At 34.8% G+C, this 17511-nt stretch overlaps 1 protein-coding gene across 2 annotated transcripts in view; it reads left to right on the top strand.

Moving 5' to 3' along the window:
* Positions 1-17511, top strand: part of CNTN5 (contactin 5) — a 619546-nt gene that overhangs the window by 433198 nt on the left and 168837 nt on the right. For both annotated transcript variants that reach the window (XM_071555265.1, XM_071555257.1), the window contains one exon: positions 3374-3469. In XM_071555265.1, coding sequence (XP_071411366.1) covers positions 3374-3469 — 96 coding nt within the window. The remainder of the gene's footprint in view (positions 1-3373; positions 3470-17511) is intronic.

Below are 17511 nucleotides of genomic sequence, written 5' to 3'. Positions count from 1 at the left end.
TGTTGGTGGCAGAACATTTCTCCTTTTACTTATGTGTTTATTTTGTTGCTCAACCTACAAAGCTTTGCTGTTGCTTTGACTGCCTTAAGATTTTTCCCATTTATTTCCTGTTATTCCTTTCACCTTCTGCAGAAGTGTTTTCGTTTATATTGAGTCTTAGTTAAACTGATACTCTTGTGGTGGTGTCATTCTTCCACAGTGCACATCAATACCTTTGTACTGCACTGTCAGAAACCCATGCTTCAGCTCCTTTCCAAAGAATGAGAATAGCCACCGCAGAGACAGCCACACTACCTGGCAGCTGCTTTGGATCAGAGATCTGAATGGTGTTCCCAAGTTTATAACTTCTCTCAAAGACTGAGCTAATTATATCCTGCAGCATAAATTGGACATCCAGAAAAGACTGCACCAAACCTATTGGACTGAATGTCTGGCATCTTCACTAGCACTGGAATTTCTCTTTCACAGTGAAGACCACTACTGTGTCACAGGTTGTGCTCTAGTGACACTATATAAAACTTTTAAATTGTTCCTTTGTTGTTTGGTTTTTTTTAGCAATAAAGGCAATTGTATTACTCCTGTGACACACTCCATCTAAATGTCCTTTTTATGTTTTGCACATATATTGTTAATAGTAAGTTACATTAGTCATGGTGGCTGACACTTAGCTGTCTATTTTCAAAGTGGTCAAGGCTGTTTCTCAAGCGAAAGAGTATGGAAATTATGTAGCTAAACCCCAGGAACTGCTATCAAAATAACATAGTAGGTGTTATCATCTTTGCCACTAGCCCTGAGATAAGAGCAAATTAATCTTTTGGGACAGAAGATGAACACCTAGGGAGCACAAGAAAGCATTTTCTTATCAATCAACCATAAGCATCATAATAAGATGAAGGACAGACTCATTCTGTGTAGGGCTGTCTGACATGTCACACGTGTTACAGGTTTATACTGCAACAATAACACTGAACACACTGCTGTGTGAGCAGTTACAGTTCCACCTATAAAGCTGGATTCTGTCCACTCTTTATTTTATTATCTACCTCTTTAGACTTTTAAAGTAAAGTAGAGTTTTGTAAAATTTTGGTAGCTGTCTTTCTTTTTTTCGATGTGTATAGGTACGAATGGGCTAGTATTTACAAGAAATTAATTAAATTTTCCATTAATTTGATTTTTCCATTTTGGACTTATTATTCTAATGGGGGGAACTGCAAGCATGATCCTTAACCTTTCTTTCTTCCAAGATTTCCTACATTTATTTGTTTTACAGCTAAATCCCTTCTTTTATACCTATTAATCCTTTTTCTGCTGTATGCTAACAAGAAATTCAAGTCAGAACCAACACATAGCCAAAAAGAGCTGAAACTCAAAGCATTCTGTTACTGTCCTCCTTGAGTTTGAAACTAATTGTTTTTAACAAATAGAAACTTGAGTCTTATGTAGTACTTTTACATTTAAATAAATTAATATCTTTTGTTTTCATTTGGTAAATATATATATATATATATATATATATATATATATATTTGTCCATCACAGTGCACCTTAAAAGCAGGAAATGGAAAAAAATTCCCCTGACATTGTTATAGCTAATTGAAAAATAACATTTAAATTCCTGAGGACTTAACTAAGAAAGGTTTTCTTTGAAGATGTTCTTCCATCCCAAACTACTGTTTATGCAGGGATATACTAGCCCATTATTTTTCTAAATAAAAAGTAATAATAATTACTTTTCTGCAGAATATACGGTCAAATAACATGCATTAAGAGTCACTTTTAAGTGGAATTACATCAGAATGTATTATAACTAATGGTGTGCTTATTTTAAAATGCAACATAATTTTAATTTTAATTATCTATTTATTAGCAACATTTTGAATATATTTGTAATGTAGCCCTATTATTTGTTAAATTTCTACTAGATCCCACCCACTGTTTCTATATTCAAACAGGCTATCTATTGTTGAAATCAAAGCACTAACTTATTTTGGCCAAAGACCCACAAATTTAGATACATTTGAATTTTAGATTTTGCCTGTGCCCAGATCATCTTTAAGAATTATGAAAAAGTATTTGGAAAATCTCTTTCTACTTGAAAAATACACCTAGTCCCTATAAGTAAATATATCAAAAATCAACTCATATTACTTTTGAAAATCATTGAACTTCGATTTTATGCTCTACTGGGCATGGAGCAAGATGTGGAATTTCAGGGACTGCCAACTGAGTGCAGTTAAGACAGCAATAATTCTGCTCCACCTGTTCAAACTCTTTGGTGCTGTCTGACTCATCCCAGAACCTTGGGCTGTGTGCATAAATTAGGAGGTATGGCTACAGATCATTGAATGTCAATGAGAGATGTTCCCACTGGCCCCATCTTTTCACACTTTGCATCCTTATTTAGTGCTTGCTGAAGCTCCTGTGTCCCTTTCAAGCATATCTTTGGATGCCCTTGTTGCTGTTCTCTTCACCTTGATCCACATCAGATAGAAATGTCTCTGGAAAACCCCTGAATCAGAGAGGCTCTAAACACCATTGCTGGAACTGAAGAATAGGGGAAGGCACAAGTCTGATGGCAGAATTTGTCATATCACTTTTGTTACACATACACGTGCTATAGCATAGCTACCCAACCTGATGTGAATCCAGGTCCAGTGTTCTCTGTTGTAAATGGAATAAGACCTTCTGATTGAGAGGCTTTAAATAAACACTAGTAACTGCTTAAAGCAGTGCCCTGCAGTCTCATTCAAAAGTTTTCTTCCAAAAGTGAAATATTTCTTAGTGCCTTACTGAAGGGTAACATTCGGAGGGAAAATATATTTACCCACAACTGGATTGTGCTTATAACACCAGAGTAATCATAAGCAAAGTATTTAAAAGAGTAAATGTGCTTAAGAATGGATCTGGGGTTAGAATCAATGTGCTGGTTTTCCCTTCCTGTCATCACTATTTGCTGTGTGCATTGTCCAGGTGATGTCTGCAACATCATCAGCCTGGATTTTAGCCAAGGTGTTCTCTATTTTTTGCCACTGCATATGAATCACTACTACTGTAGGAAAGAAAAAACAAGCAGGGTATGGTAAAATGAAATAAAACCACTATTAAATGGGGTTTTTTTTGTAAATGCCATTTATATATATTGTGCTGCTTTTCCTTTGATACTCTATCCAAGTTCACTAAAAAGAATAATAAAGTGCTGTTGCAAGATGGAATTTTTTGTAATGGAAATCAATGTCTTTTCAGGCCCTCCTATTAAAGATTAAGGTGTGAAAAAAGGAACAGTAAGCTTTAAAAAGAAATAAAATGTTAGTCACAGCAGCCAGAAAATTTAAAATCTTTGTTATGTAACTGAAATGCTCTGTTCTTTTGATAGATCTCGGGAATTTTAGTGGTCGAACAAGAAGTGCTGTATCTGTACGTGAAGGCCAAGGAGTTGTTCTGATGTGCTCCCCTCCGCTTCATTCTCCAGGTACAGTTGGCTGCAGCCTGTGTGCACGCTGGTCCTTTGCAGTTTGCTCATTACTGGATGCTCAGTATTTTCTGATACAATATGTATTAGATTGTGGAACTTCAAAAATTAAATATCCACCATTTTTCTGACAGTTTCTGCAGTACCAAAGAATTAATTTAAGCTCAAATACTGCAAATGCCATGGAATAGCAGTAGAATTTCTGTTACAAGATTGTCTTAGTCCTGCCTTGAGGTCACAGAAGATTTGTTTTAGAGTTTAGAAGCCTTTAGAAGGTACTCCAAATGCCAGTGCCACAATACTTTATTTGAATACAAATTGTCTCTTTTTTTTCAGCAGTAAAGGCATGATTTTGATTGTTGTATAGCTTAGTTTTCAGTAAAACTGCAGCATTGCTAAAAGTCAGAATTGCCATAAATTCCATGAAATACCTGTGGATTCCCAGATGGATGTATAGATATTCTAGAGAGGTTATATTTTTGCTTTTCAAACTGACGTTCCTGCAGAGTCTGCAGATAGCTGCTTATGCCTCTATATTTTGATGTCATATAGCAGAGTGCTAGACAGAATACCTTGCTTTTCAGTAGAGGCAGTATAACCTATCCTTTTCCTCTCCAGGAAATGAATTCTGTACTGAGGGGACTTTTTTACCCCCAAATCTGTGGCCTAGAAAAAAGTCACATTGCAGATGGAAGAGCTGCAGAAAATAAAATCTCCTCTAAGTTTCCATTACAGAAATGTGTTCAGTTTTTATTTATACTGCAATGATTGTTATTACTGTATTACAGTTATCAATGTTATCTCTCTGCTTTTCTGAGTAGATTCTCTTGCTGTGGTTGCCTCTGTAATCTCTTTCTGAGTTTGACACTATATGTGCTGGAATTGAGTGCATGATATTAAGGCTTGATTGTTATAAGTAAACTGAGAAAGAAAAGATATACACAGAAAAAAGTGAGCAACTGTTTCAACTACACAGCTGAATTTGATTTCCCAAAACAAACTGAGTGTAAAGATAGATGGACATCAATAGTGAGTGAAATTGTCAAACACCTTTTAACAGCTTCCACAAAATGCACTTAAATATCATCAAAATATTTAGAATTTTTTCCCCAAAATTATGCTTCTGAACTTTTATTTAGTCAGATTATAACACAGTGTTCTACTGTAACACAGACATTCCCTTTGATAGTGAAAAACTTGTATCTTTCATTTTCGCCAGTGAGCCAGCAGAAGCCCTGGTGTGGAAAATACTGTGGTCACAGACAGCATTCATTTGCTTTAGTTTATATTGTTTGAGCACCTGTAGGCTATACCAGCAGGAAAATGGCTTCCAGAAAAAATATTTTTATTCTCTGTTGTCATAGTTCACCAGAGCTAGGCCAGATAAGGTTCTGCAGTGTGGCAGAGTAATCACTGAGAACTGAAAAACTGCATTGAGACACAGAGTAAACACAAAAATCTGTGAATGGGAAGAGGACTTGGCCTCCCTTTTGTTTATGCATTATGTAACGCATGTAATGCATTTTTTCATCAAAAGAGTTGTCAAGTACTGAAACGGTCTGCCCAAGCAAGTGATGAAGTCATCATCCCTGGAGGTATTTAAAAGGTGTGAAGATGTGGCTCTTAAGGACATGGTCTACTGATGGACATGGCAGTGCTGGGTTAATAATAGCACTCCATGACCTTAGAGGTCTTTTGCAGCATAAATGACTCTGTGACTTTATCACATGCAATTTCCTACCAACTCCTAACTTGCAAGTTACTGGCAGGCTGTAAGTCCTTATGGTACAGCAATGGGACTGCAAGTGGTATTAATACAGTGGCTGGCATCTCCCAAGAAAGTGGAGAGTTCCCTCCATGGGCCTCATGTTGTTTCAACAATAAATCATTCCACAAAGCTCTGACAAAACATTACTGAAAGTTGACCACCACATCAGAGTCCATTTGAGAAAAATAATTCTGGACAAAAGCCGAACTTTCAGGGGGAAATGTGTGAATTCAATTTTGAAATTAAAGAGTGAATATGAAATTCATTTTCTGGTAAAAATGTCTTTTGCAAAGCAGAGGTACTTTAAGGATTTGGCTGCAGCAACATCTAATTTTTTTTATTTTTCTTTTTTCTTTTTTTTTTTTTTTAGTTTCTGGGCATTTTAGTTTCTGTATTTGGTTGGCAAAGATAGTATTATCTTCTAAATGGTTCTTAAAAATGTTGACCCTAGAAATCACCTCAGAGACAAAATTTCAAGTGAATACTAAGCTATTGTAGTGGATATATCTAAGCTAAAACTATTTAAAGCATGCTTGCAATGTGTGAACATCTAAAATCAAGAAGACCATCAGTTATGGAAGTGTTTTTGATGATAGAGAATTTTTTCTGGATGAACACAGCAAGCTTTGCTATATTGATTCATTCATATTGATCAGCACCCTTAGAAATAATTTTCACTTATCACAGGAGATATATCCATGATACAGTATCAAGTCTAATAATTCTCCACACCCTTGTAAGCAATTTGTCCTTCAAGAAAATCCCATTCCTCAGTCTCTAAAATCAATAACTACATATGAATTTGCCTAAGAATTTCAAGACTGAGCCCTTTTAGAAAATGACATTATCACTTTAGGAAAACAAACATGGCTTTATGAAAGAACACTGTATTAAAAGAGATATGGTGTATTAACATGGTTTAAAAAAGAAGATAAAGAAAATACAGAAGTAAATAGTACCTACATTCCATTCATTCAGAATACAATTCTAGAAAAATCAGAAAGCCTTTGCAAAGCACCACTGACTGAAAAAATACTACACTAATATCTTTTGGCAAAAATTTAATCAGAAAACAATTTTCATATGTATATAGTCTTGATTTTTGTTTATTTCTTCTGTGAAATAATATCAAGAGGTAATGCACTAAACAAACACACACAAACTTGTGATATGTATAGATTATTCATGTAGGTTATCATCAGATTGTTGTCCAAATATTTTATAGGAAAAATAACAGGGAATGGAGGGTGGCAAAGACATTTGAAATAGATTCTGAATTTTGCAGAGCAGATTCAGAGGAAAGAATTATCTCTTGAATTTAATAAATGGTTTTTTTATGTTATTGTCATCTTTGCTGAGAAATAGGTAAGCAGCAAAATGTGGCAGTTTTTGGAGAGAGACATTATCCCCTCTTTTAAAATGACGAAGGAAAATGTGTTCAATGAAAAGGTTTTTGTGCTGATCCTTATAGCAAACAGTCACCAGCAGATTCTTACTTTTTGCTTTTCCTGGACTATTGCTCCAAAAAATTGCTGCCTCTGCCTGCAGTGGGAGTGCTGTATCATTTTCATGTGTCTACTCCAGAGATTTCCCACTAACACTGTTTTTGCTGTAAATCAATAACTTGTCCCTTGTGAAATATATTAAATGTGGATAATTTGATCATTCATAAACATAACACTTTAGCTTTTTTTTTCTTCCATAAACATAATATTTGATTCTTCCCAATTAGGTTTTTTTCTCCAAGATAGATTCCCTAGACAGGTAACTCTTAGGTGTTCTTGCTAAGTAAAAGGTTCATTAATTACCAACTGCTTAAATAACAAGCTTTGTTTGATCTTTCCCATTTAAAAGACTTCTACTGTTTTCTTTCCATAAACAGGATTATGGTTTTTCATTGTGGTATTCTAAAGCATGTAAATATAGGGTTTTACTCACTTAATCATCTTAATTACAAGTTTTACTATAGCAAGATTAAAAATGAATGGAAAGTTTTCATCCAGATTTACATGCTTCCCTCAGAATTAATACTTTCAGTTGAGCTTTTTAAGGCTTTTATTCAGGGCTTTCAGTACGAGCCTCATTGTTAGAATGAGAACAGCTCTGATGCACACTGGGGAAGGCAGATGTGTGCTCCATCCTGCCTCAAAGGCCTGCTGCCGTCTGGAGGGAGTGATGCTACATAATCTTTTCGTAGCATGTAATGTCTGTACAGATGTTAAACTGTAACTTTTTTATCTCTTTCTAAAGGGCAAAGCTAATCTAACCCAGTTTGGTAAATGTGCTGTAAGCTGGATCTTTTATGCGTCCCCTCTAGTGTTTTAAACTGTGCGTTTCATGATAAATCTTTCACCAAAGATGATTAATGCCAGTTCCATGGTGAACACAGTCCTTCCCATGAATTTCTGGGAAGACATCCATGGTTTGAATGTCTGCATAGTGTGTTACTAAACTATAAAGATGCTAAAATAAAACTCTTTCTACCAAGGTCCCTGAGTTTTTGTCCTATTACCTACACTGTCTAGTCCTAGTCCTCATATTAATTGGAGAAACACATCAAATAATGTTTGGGTTTTTAAGTTGTTCTGAGCTCCTATTTGTGTGTACTTTGGACATACACAGGAAACCACTTTGAAAGTAAACACAAACCAATCACTTCTTGCTGCTCAGGGTCTGCTAAAGGATTCTGATGGCTACATTTGCATTAAAACTGCCACCTTGGACTGCAGCTTCCTTACTAGTAGGAAACCAAGTCCAAGTGAAGTGCCATAGGTCTCTAGTTAGAACTCCCCTGGTTAGAACCATACTGTACAAATTATACATGAAAATCACAAGACTGGCTTGAAATTACCTCATTCATTGACAGAATTGTTAGTAGGCTTCTCCAGGCAAATTAGTTATGATAACAAGATTGTTATATTTGGGCTGGACTGCTCTCAGTATGCGCATTAGCTTGTTTACAGGCAATTGGCTCAGGTACCTGCATGGAGGACATAGCAAATTCTATTCTGAAGGTGTCCATACATCTCTCCTTTTACTAAATGGATTTTGGGAAGTTAATTCACCAATGTCTGTCTAAATGTAGATGAAGGTCACAGGGTTATCTTAAGGTTGTGGATTCAGTTCCCAGATCCAGAATTCTAACAGTGGTATTTCAGTGCACAACATTACAGAACTTCTGCTCTTTATGTGCCTCTAACATTTACCACTTTCTTCAACATCATAGGAAACCTTGATGATCTTAGAATTCTAAAACTCCAGCTCTCTCTAGACATGCACTGATGCTACTTCACCATGTTAGCCTATTGCTACAGATGAGATTTCTTCCTGACCTGATTTGTGATATCAATATAGTACTGTATTAAACAGTTTTATATATAGATATATTAAATAGTAAAATAACATTGACGAGATTTTTCTATGTTCTTCCAAGTCTGACTTTTTATATCAACTTTAGCAGAGAAAGCTATATAATTTCCTTCCAGGAAAGACCAATATGTAGGCGGAAGTGATATTTCTCCTCTTACCTTGAGATGGAGGATGACTGTTTTGCTGGTAGCTATCAAAGCACTGGTCACTCACAGTATTAACAAAACAGCAGCTGGACAGGTCATGTCTCCAGCAATGACTCTCCCATAAAGTAAACAGAACTTATTAATCAGTCAGTACCTTCTATTAGTAGTTTTTAGAAGTTTATATATGTGAAAGTGGTGATGATTAATAGAATATTTCACATACATAACATTTCACATTCATAACATTTCACACAGTTATATCTCTTCCTAGCCTGTAGTCTTGCTGGGAAGTTAGAACTGTCCAATCCCCAAGTATGCTTCTCCTTCTACTAGCAAAAGTGAGATTGAGAGAAACACTGATGTTTGGCACTGATGTTTGGTTGGGTTTTTTCCTCCTTAAACTTACTATTATTATAACATAAGTCAATCCTAGTATTCTAGACTTAAGCAACAGTAGACCTGTACTAAAGGGATATAAATGAACACATATACTCGTCTTAACTCTGTTTAGTTTCTCTCATAATTGCATGCCATAGTTTGTTCTTCACTCACTAGCAGGAGCATGATGCTGGATAACAGAAGCAGGCCACATGAGTAACAGTATTAGAAAATGATTGCTTATTACATGGGACAGGAAAGTTTATTTAATAAACCCTTAATATGTCATATATAAAAGACAAGATGGCACAACTTCTTTATCTCTTCTTTACTCATATGTAACTTATCAATTGTCATAATGTACATACGAAATGTTTTGAAAGCACTATTTTGAGAGCCACATGTATCAACAGAATGAGTTAGCTATCATGAGCTGAAGGGTCCCTACACTTCCCTATTAGACTTTACTGTAACCTTATGATTATATGATTTCTATGAAACTCAAATAAATCTTAAATTTTGCTTTTCAATAATGGCAGGAGAAAAAGTGTTAGAAGACAGGTTTACAGTCCTTTAAGCTCTTTAATCCTGTATTAATTCTGGATTAGTAGCATGGGGTCATCTTGTCTCTTTACCCATCACAGTTTTCCCTGGAAGAACCATAAAGATGTTTCACTCTTACATTCCCTACTTTGTCACTTGTAGTAGCCTGCTTTTGAAACTTTCTTGTCTAGTAATGCTTATTCCCATGTGTGTTATCATTAAAGTGGGTGTCCATAACCCCTGTCATTGCTCAATACAGAAATCTGTGTTCTTTATTTGTGCAACTGATTGATGACTATGCCTGTAGTTTTCATTATGGAATGAACAAATGCAATTAACTTTTTTTCTTCTATAGTCTTTTCATTACTCAATACATGACCAGTAATTTTGCTGCTGACTTCCCTGGAGCTCTTTTTAAGGTTTGCTTCCTCAATCTTGTTGAAGGCATGCATCTGAGGATATGAAATTTAAGAGTTGGGGAATTACAGAATTTTCTGTAGGGTAGCATTTTAACAGGCTATGTTTTGCCAGTGAGGAGTTACTCCTAGTCTTTTGGCAATGTGTTTTTATTAGATTTTAATTACATTTTAATGGTCAGTATGTGCCCCAAATTCTAGGCAATGTCTATATAGTAGGTATATGATAAATAAGTCTAGATTTTCTCTCTTTTGTTTGTTTGGTTTGGTTGTTTGGAGGTTCAGGGTTTTTTTAAATTTTTTTGGTTTGGGCTTGGGTTGGGTTGGGTTAGGCTTTTGGGAGGCCTGGGGGAGGTGTTTGCTTTTGGGGGTTTGTGGGTTTTTTTTAAGATTGAAAAGTTATAAATGAACAGAAATGCATTGCTGGTCCATCCAACTGTAGTAAATTCTCCCAAGAAACTTGCAATTTGGTAGTAAAAAAAAACAACAACAAAACAACAAAAACTTTTCCAAACATTACCACATATGAAAAATCTTCCCCATCCCCTTAAAAACACTAATAATAATTCTTCCAAAAAATACAATAACTTACATGAATAACTGCATGTTTAATGTCCCGAGACCCACTGGATCACTCACTAGGGCTATTCTTCCCCTCAGGGGCTATGAAAACATAGGAAGGAGATTGCTGACCTTGCCCAATTAAGGCACCACAGATGAAGGGGCAGCTCTGACAGGGATCTGCTTAAGGAATGTGTGCTGTAGTTTTGCAGTCACACTATTGTCAACAAATATTACCCCAGCTACCAGTTCAGGAGACAAATAAATAGAAAGGAGATACCAAGAAAAGAGAGAGGAAGCATGGGAGATAATTAATTTTAAAAATGCATTGAGTATGTTGGCCCTCAGGCTCGTGTTCTATTGCCTCTCAGGCACCAGCTATATGTAACTATTTGTCTACAGCTTGGACAACAATGATGAAAAGTTTCTGTAGTGGGGAAGGAAGGTCCTCTTCCCTCGAGACAAGTTAGTAGCCTGTTACTGAAATGTCCCAACAAATTAGACATAACTATCAGGAACCTCTTAGTCTAGGGATTAAATCAAACACTGTACTGCCAAGTGTAACAGAAATGGATGCTCATGGAACAACATCCACTTCTCAGTAGCTAGTGTAGTAAAGGTACCAATTAAAGTGTTTCAAAATTACACTGTGTGGTACTGGTTACTTAGTTTCTAAAATAGCAGCAACCCAATGGTCATGGATTTAGGACTGAAGTAGTATAAAGCAGGTACGATCCCAGAGGTACAGGACTCTCTCAGAATTGCCCCTCTCATAGCAACCTTCCCAGTAGAATCTATTTGCTATTTAGTTCTGATGTTTTACTGAGCTGGTGTCCAGAAGAATACCACTTTACAAACATGCCAGCTAGTTAAATGTCAGAAGGCCCATTTTGTTTAAGATAGGAAATTCCTAATTAATCCCAATTACCTCTCTACTTCGTGTCACACAAAAGAATAGAGTGAGACTGCACATGTTAATCAGCATAACTAAGGAGAAGAAGCCAGAAATGCAGTGCTGATTAGACAGTTAACACAAGAGAAAACATAAAAAGCAGAAAGAGATGAGAAATTATTAATTTCTAGGGGTCTGGATTCTAGCTTTTTCTTTTCATTAGCATTGAAATGAAAACTTAGAGGATGTTACAAAAAAAAAAAAAGTTGAACACAGTGGATTATTTCAGAAAATTCAATTTTTTCCAGACTGAATTCAATGGTGATTCTGATTAGGAGGTCAGTTTTGATTCAAAAAGAGTAGACTTTGGTTTGAACTGAACCAACTTTTGTCAGATTCCATTAAAAAGTTTCCCTGTGTAATAAAGCCAGTTATTCCTTATTTTGTAAGTATGAAATTAAAGTGGAGTTGCAACCATTTGCGGAGATACAGAGCTTAATGAGACTTAGATTTTCATATTGCTTGATTTAATCAGTTCAGGAAGATTGTTCAAAATAAATGAAGCAGTATGAAAATAATTCTGCTTTGGATATCTACTTTGCATTTTTCTTTCTCAAAGTTGAAACTAGAAATTGTTTGGAATTATATTTCTGTGTGTATTTATGGTTTTTCTCCCATCTAATACAATTATAACTGGCATGAAGGCAGCTATAAATTAACAGTCAAGATGTAAAAGCAATTGCTTGGATTTTTCAAGGTGAAAATGACTGAATAGGTATAGCCGTAATATCATAGAGTGCAGACAAAAATCTGATTACAGTTAAATCTTAACCCCCGTGCAGCAGCACATGTACATCCTTTATCTTCTGTAAACAAAAGGTGTTTTCCAGAGCAATAACAGCAGAAAAATGACTTCTTTTTGACCACAACACCTTCTTTTTAAAAATGCAATAATTAATACCACACTTAATTCTGATAATTTGATTGTGCACTTCTACTTCCTGTCTTCTCATGCTATGTTTCAATATTGTTAAAATCATTACTGATGACTTCATTAGTGAGTTGATATAATTTCTTTAATGTTGATACTACTACCCTAGAGTGGAGAATCTGCAATCAGAAAATTTCACTTTATTGGTTTATCAAAGAATTAATTTGCATGGTATTTTCCTCTTTCTATAATTGAGGAAGTATCCTATAGGATAATGCAGAGTTAAAAAATCAGAAATAAGAAGAGAGAATGGAAAAAACGGATTTAGATAAAATACTGGTAGATTATTTGTCTCAATTTGGCTCTTCCTGAAGAACCACAAAGTCCTTCAGGTATTTAGCAAAGTAGTTTCAGTCCTGAAGGGTCTCTTTTCAGCTCCATCAAATGCAAGAAGGAAGAGGCACTATCTGTTTTACAAAGGATAACAGAGGACGATCTATAAAGAATATTTCAAGAAAAGACTAAAATATCACTGATTTACAATCCAGATTTTGTGACTTTACAATGTCATGATTCATGCCTAAATGAAAAATGTCTTTGAAAAAAGGAATTAGACTTCTGAAAACTATGCACATGGTCAGCACAAGAAGGAGCAGGATTGACTGTTGTTTGTATTACTTTATTAATGATATTTCTTTTAGAATATATCAAAAATTAGAAAAAGTTGTACAATTTCTTTTTTTTGAGTGGTAAATATATAATATATAATGTGACATACTATATGTATATATAAAGTGTCACTTGGACTGCTACTGCTAAGAGTTTTAGGAGGGGTGATATAATCATGGGACACTGGCCTAGGCTGAAAATAAGACACCAGAAGCCTATGTATTTTCTCTAAATAACAATTATGTGACAAGCAGAAGATGGATGGAAGCAGTTCACTGGGTTTCCAGTAGTGCAGAGCTTTGTTTGCAGGGACTCGACAGAGTATTGTCTTTATGTAGAAACAGGTAAGAGCCATGTGAGCCATGTTCTTTACATTGTTAAATTTTAAATGATTTATTGTTGTTGAGGTTATTTGTAGTGATTTATTCATACAACGTGGTTAGACAGCAATATCAGCATTCTGGGGCAGTTTGCTAATGTGACATGTTTCTTCCTCTTCACCTTCACTTTATTTTTTTTAAGTTAAGGTAGAAAAAATCATCTGTCACTGTCTTTATTATTATGTAATTTTTTTTCTTTTGGGGACTATAAAATTGGTTTTACACTATTCTCTGAAGCATATGTTCACGTTCCATTGTGTTCAGAAAAATGTAAAGAAAGATCCATTCCTCGGTACATATAAGACTAGAAAATATACCCAGAAGGAGTTCAGCGTTAGACCTTTAGCACCAGGAGGATTATTTTTTTCCACATTTGAAGATCAAATCCAGAGGGAGGATGAGGGAGCAACTAGCAATTTCTGATGTTCATCTACACAGCTGCTAAGGATTCTCTGATTATACCATTTTATATATGATTTTTAGCATTTCTTGTAGCTGTACAAAGAGCTGGTGAGAAGAGGAAAGCATGTTAGAAATCATAATATTTATGTCAGTGGACAGTATGGCTTGATTCATGACTGTTGGGATGTCAGTTCCCTCCATCTTCTTCAGTTTTCCCATATAAAAGTGATGATAATGGTACTGCCCTTGTTTGAGATCTTAAGGAGCAGGCCCAGGGAAGATTCATCAATCATATTATGCTATGGTCATGATGGAATTCACCAAACTTTGACTTGCAGATAAACCCAGCAAAAATGCTTAAATTTATATTAAAGCACCTAGCATCAAGAGAGCTCTGGAGTCTGCCTTTTCATTGTACTCACCACTGCAGCAGACTTAGAGAAGTAGTAGAGTGTGCTGAAGTAATTATCACACAAGTGCCATTAAAATCTAGAGAAAATCAAGTGTCATAGCATGATCAGAGAACAAAAGAACATAAAGTGTGAAAGAGAAAAAGGAAAAAAATACTTTGAATCCCATTGAACATTTTGCAAGAGTAAATAATTTCCATATATATTCTATACACTGATGTATTTTCCTGATCATTAAACAATATACTCATTATTTTCCAGTGCCACTCTTTTCATATTAGTACAATAGGTAGTTAATCATTATCACAGAGCTCTTGTTCATTCAAGTTATTAGGGAAAAAATTGACTTGTGTTGCTGGAGATTCAACACATTTTCATCATTAAAAAGATTCTAATAATATCCAAATCAAAGGGCACATTTGCCCTTGCTAAGTTTTTTATTTCCTGTAGATCAGTAATTGCAACTGCATAGGTTTGTTTTCAACTGTTAAAATGGTCAACAGTAGAGGAAAAAATTCCAGATAGGATCCTTTCAATCATGCTTTGCAGTCAGTTTTCAAACCTTTCCATGCACAATAAGTTAATTTTGAGGTTATTCCAATTATTTCTATCAGTATGATCTTTCATAAAACATGAATTCAAATTATAGCTACATTACAGAAACTTTGCTGTCTTTGTCAATAAAAAGAATAAAAATACACTGAGTTAGTTTGACTAGATATATTTTCTTTCAATATTGTTAATTATATCTCACTTTTTAAACTGGATATTAATCAAGTCTCATATCAGACATTGAACTATTTCGTCTAAGATTGAAACTGATGAATTTTTGATAATGTGCATCTTCCTGATTACTCTTTCTATTGTTAGACCAAAATTAACTCCAATTCTTGTCTTTGTAAATTACTAATCATAGCACCATTTAGATTGGAAAACACACTTAAGATCTTGAGTCCAACATACCTGCTTGCCATGTCTTGTACATCTTCTAAATACCTCCAGGGTTTGTGATTCAGCCATTTCCATGAAAAGCCTGTTCCAATGTTTCACAACCATTTTGGTGAAGAAATTTTCACTAATGTCCAATCCAAACCTCCTGTGGAACAACTGGAGGCCATTTCCTCTCATCCTTTCAGTTGTTGCTTGGGAAGAGACTGACACCCAGCCTCATTTCAGGTAGTTGTAGAGAGCCTCCTTTTCTCCAGCTCCCCCAACTGCTCCTTATCAGACTTGTGCTCCAGACCCTTTTCCATCTCCATTGCCCTTCCCTGGCCATACTGCAGGGATCAAGGTACCACCTCACCAGTGATGAGTACAGGGGAACAATCACTGCCTTAGTCCTATTAGTCCTAATTGTTTCAACAGTTTCAGTAGTAAACCTCTGTTATTATTTGCACTGTTTAATTTTATTGTTCTTCAACATCCAATTTTTGCCTGCTTTTTGAAGCAAATAGCATTATAAGGTGACACTTATAATACCTGACATGTTGTAAATCGTAGAACATCAATTTATATGGAACATTCAGGAATTTTCTACATAAGTTTTGTTTTCAATTGCTACCTTATGATAGATGAGTATCAATAGTAGAGCTATTGTTAAAAAACTTTTAGTTGTTTTAAAAATATTTTAAAACTTCTTATTTGTAGTTTGTCTTTTGATCAAAGTTTTCTCTTTCCAGAATTTGTCTTCCTCAAAAAACTTCTTTCAAACATAATCAGATTTTTTTTGTTTATCCCAGCAGCTTTATATTTTTGTGCCATAAATTTCTCTCATTTTTACATTTTGTTTACTCATGTAAGACAACACCATGTATTGGTAAAATGGCCTTAAATTCTGAACTCATAACATGTCTAAACACTTCTTTACATGAAAAAGTTACTAAGAACCTAAAAAATTATTTCAAATTATGTCAAGAAAATCAATTTTTGTATTATAATTTTGTTTGTTTCTTTATTTTTTTGTGTTGTTGTTTGGTTTGGTTGGTTTGGTTTGGAAGGAAAGTTCATAGACAGAGCTTGAGTTCTGCAAAGTTGCAATGTAACAAAATATTAAACACCACACTTGTAGGCATTAAGATGGTAATGAGGTCTTAAGAAACACCCAATATGGATTTATCAAGAAGAAATAATATCAAATTCAATTTTATTTTTTGAAAGTGTGAGTGAATTAGTAGAAAGGTGTATTCAGCATTTGAGAATGACTCCTGCAAGAGGTTACAATCAGTGCAGAGCTCAGAATGAAAATCCAAAATGATCAGTTCATTAGAAAAATTACTTGCAATGAATAACACCAAATTCAGCAAAATGCAGATTACTCTATTTATTGAAGATTAAATATACAAATAGAATAAAGGGAAGCAAGTGATTAAACAACAACAAAAAACCTATTACAAAAAAAAAGAATACTTAGTATAATGGATAATTCAATAGTACAGTTCTAGGACATACTAAGAGAACTGCTACCAATGGAGTATAAGTGATTATAGTTTCAATTATCTGTAGTGTTAATGCCCAACTTTGGGTCCTACATTATAAGATGTAGAAAAGCAGTAGAGATGAAATAAAACCAATAAGAGGATTCAAAATCATGACTTCTAAAAAAAAATGAAGAGATTTGGTCAATCTAGCTTTGCAAACAGAAGTCTGATATGCACAGGGATAATGATGTTCCACTGTAACTGTAAAAGTTTAAGGAAAACTATCTAATCATCCAAGCAAAGAAGCAGCTTATTCTAAAGATCTACATTTAGGAATATAACTCACTGGACATTTTTAAGACTGGGCTGAGAATATCTGATCTTGCCTGAGGGCTAAAGAATGGCCTGAATAACATGTGATTTTGATAACTTTGTGATACTTTCTGGAACTGGTTTCTCTTTTTTTTTTTTGTGAAAATCATTCCCATTACAATCAAATATACATGATAATCTAACATATTTTCAAAGCCTTATTTTTTATTGTTTTCTATTTGGTCTTTTTATAGAGCACTTGTATTAAGAAGGACATCTCAGCAGTCTTTATATGTTTCAATGACTGGCCTCATTTTATATATGTGAAAGTAGAAATGGCACTATGTGTACACTAATAGTGACAATATAATATTTGTAACCTCCAGTACGAGACCTATCCTGGCAGTACCTTTACCTTTTCTAATATATTTTTAGTTATTGGCTGTGT

This window comes from Pithys albifrons, chromosome 1 (assembly GCF_047495875.1).
Source record: "Pithys albifrons albifrons isolate INPA30051 chromosome 1, PitAlb_v1, whole genome shotgun sequence".
NCBI classification, from domain to species: Eukaryota; Metazoa; Chordata; class Aves; order Passeriformes; family Thamnophilidae; genus Pithys; species Pithys albifrons.
This window is presented reverse-complemented; position numbering and strand designations above follow the sequence as displayed.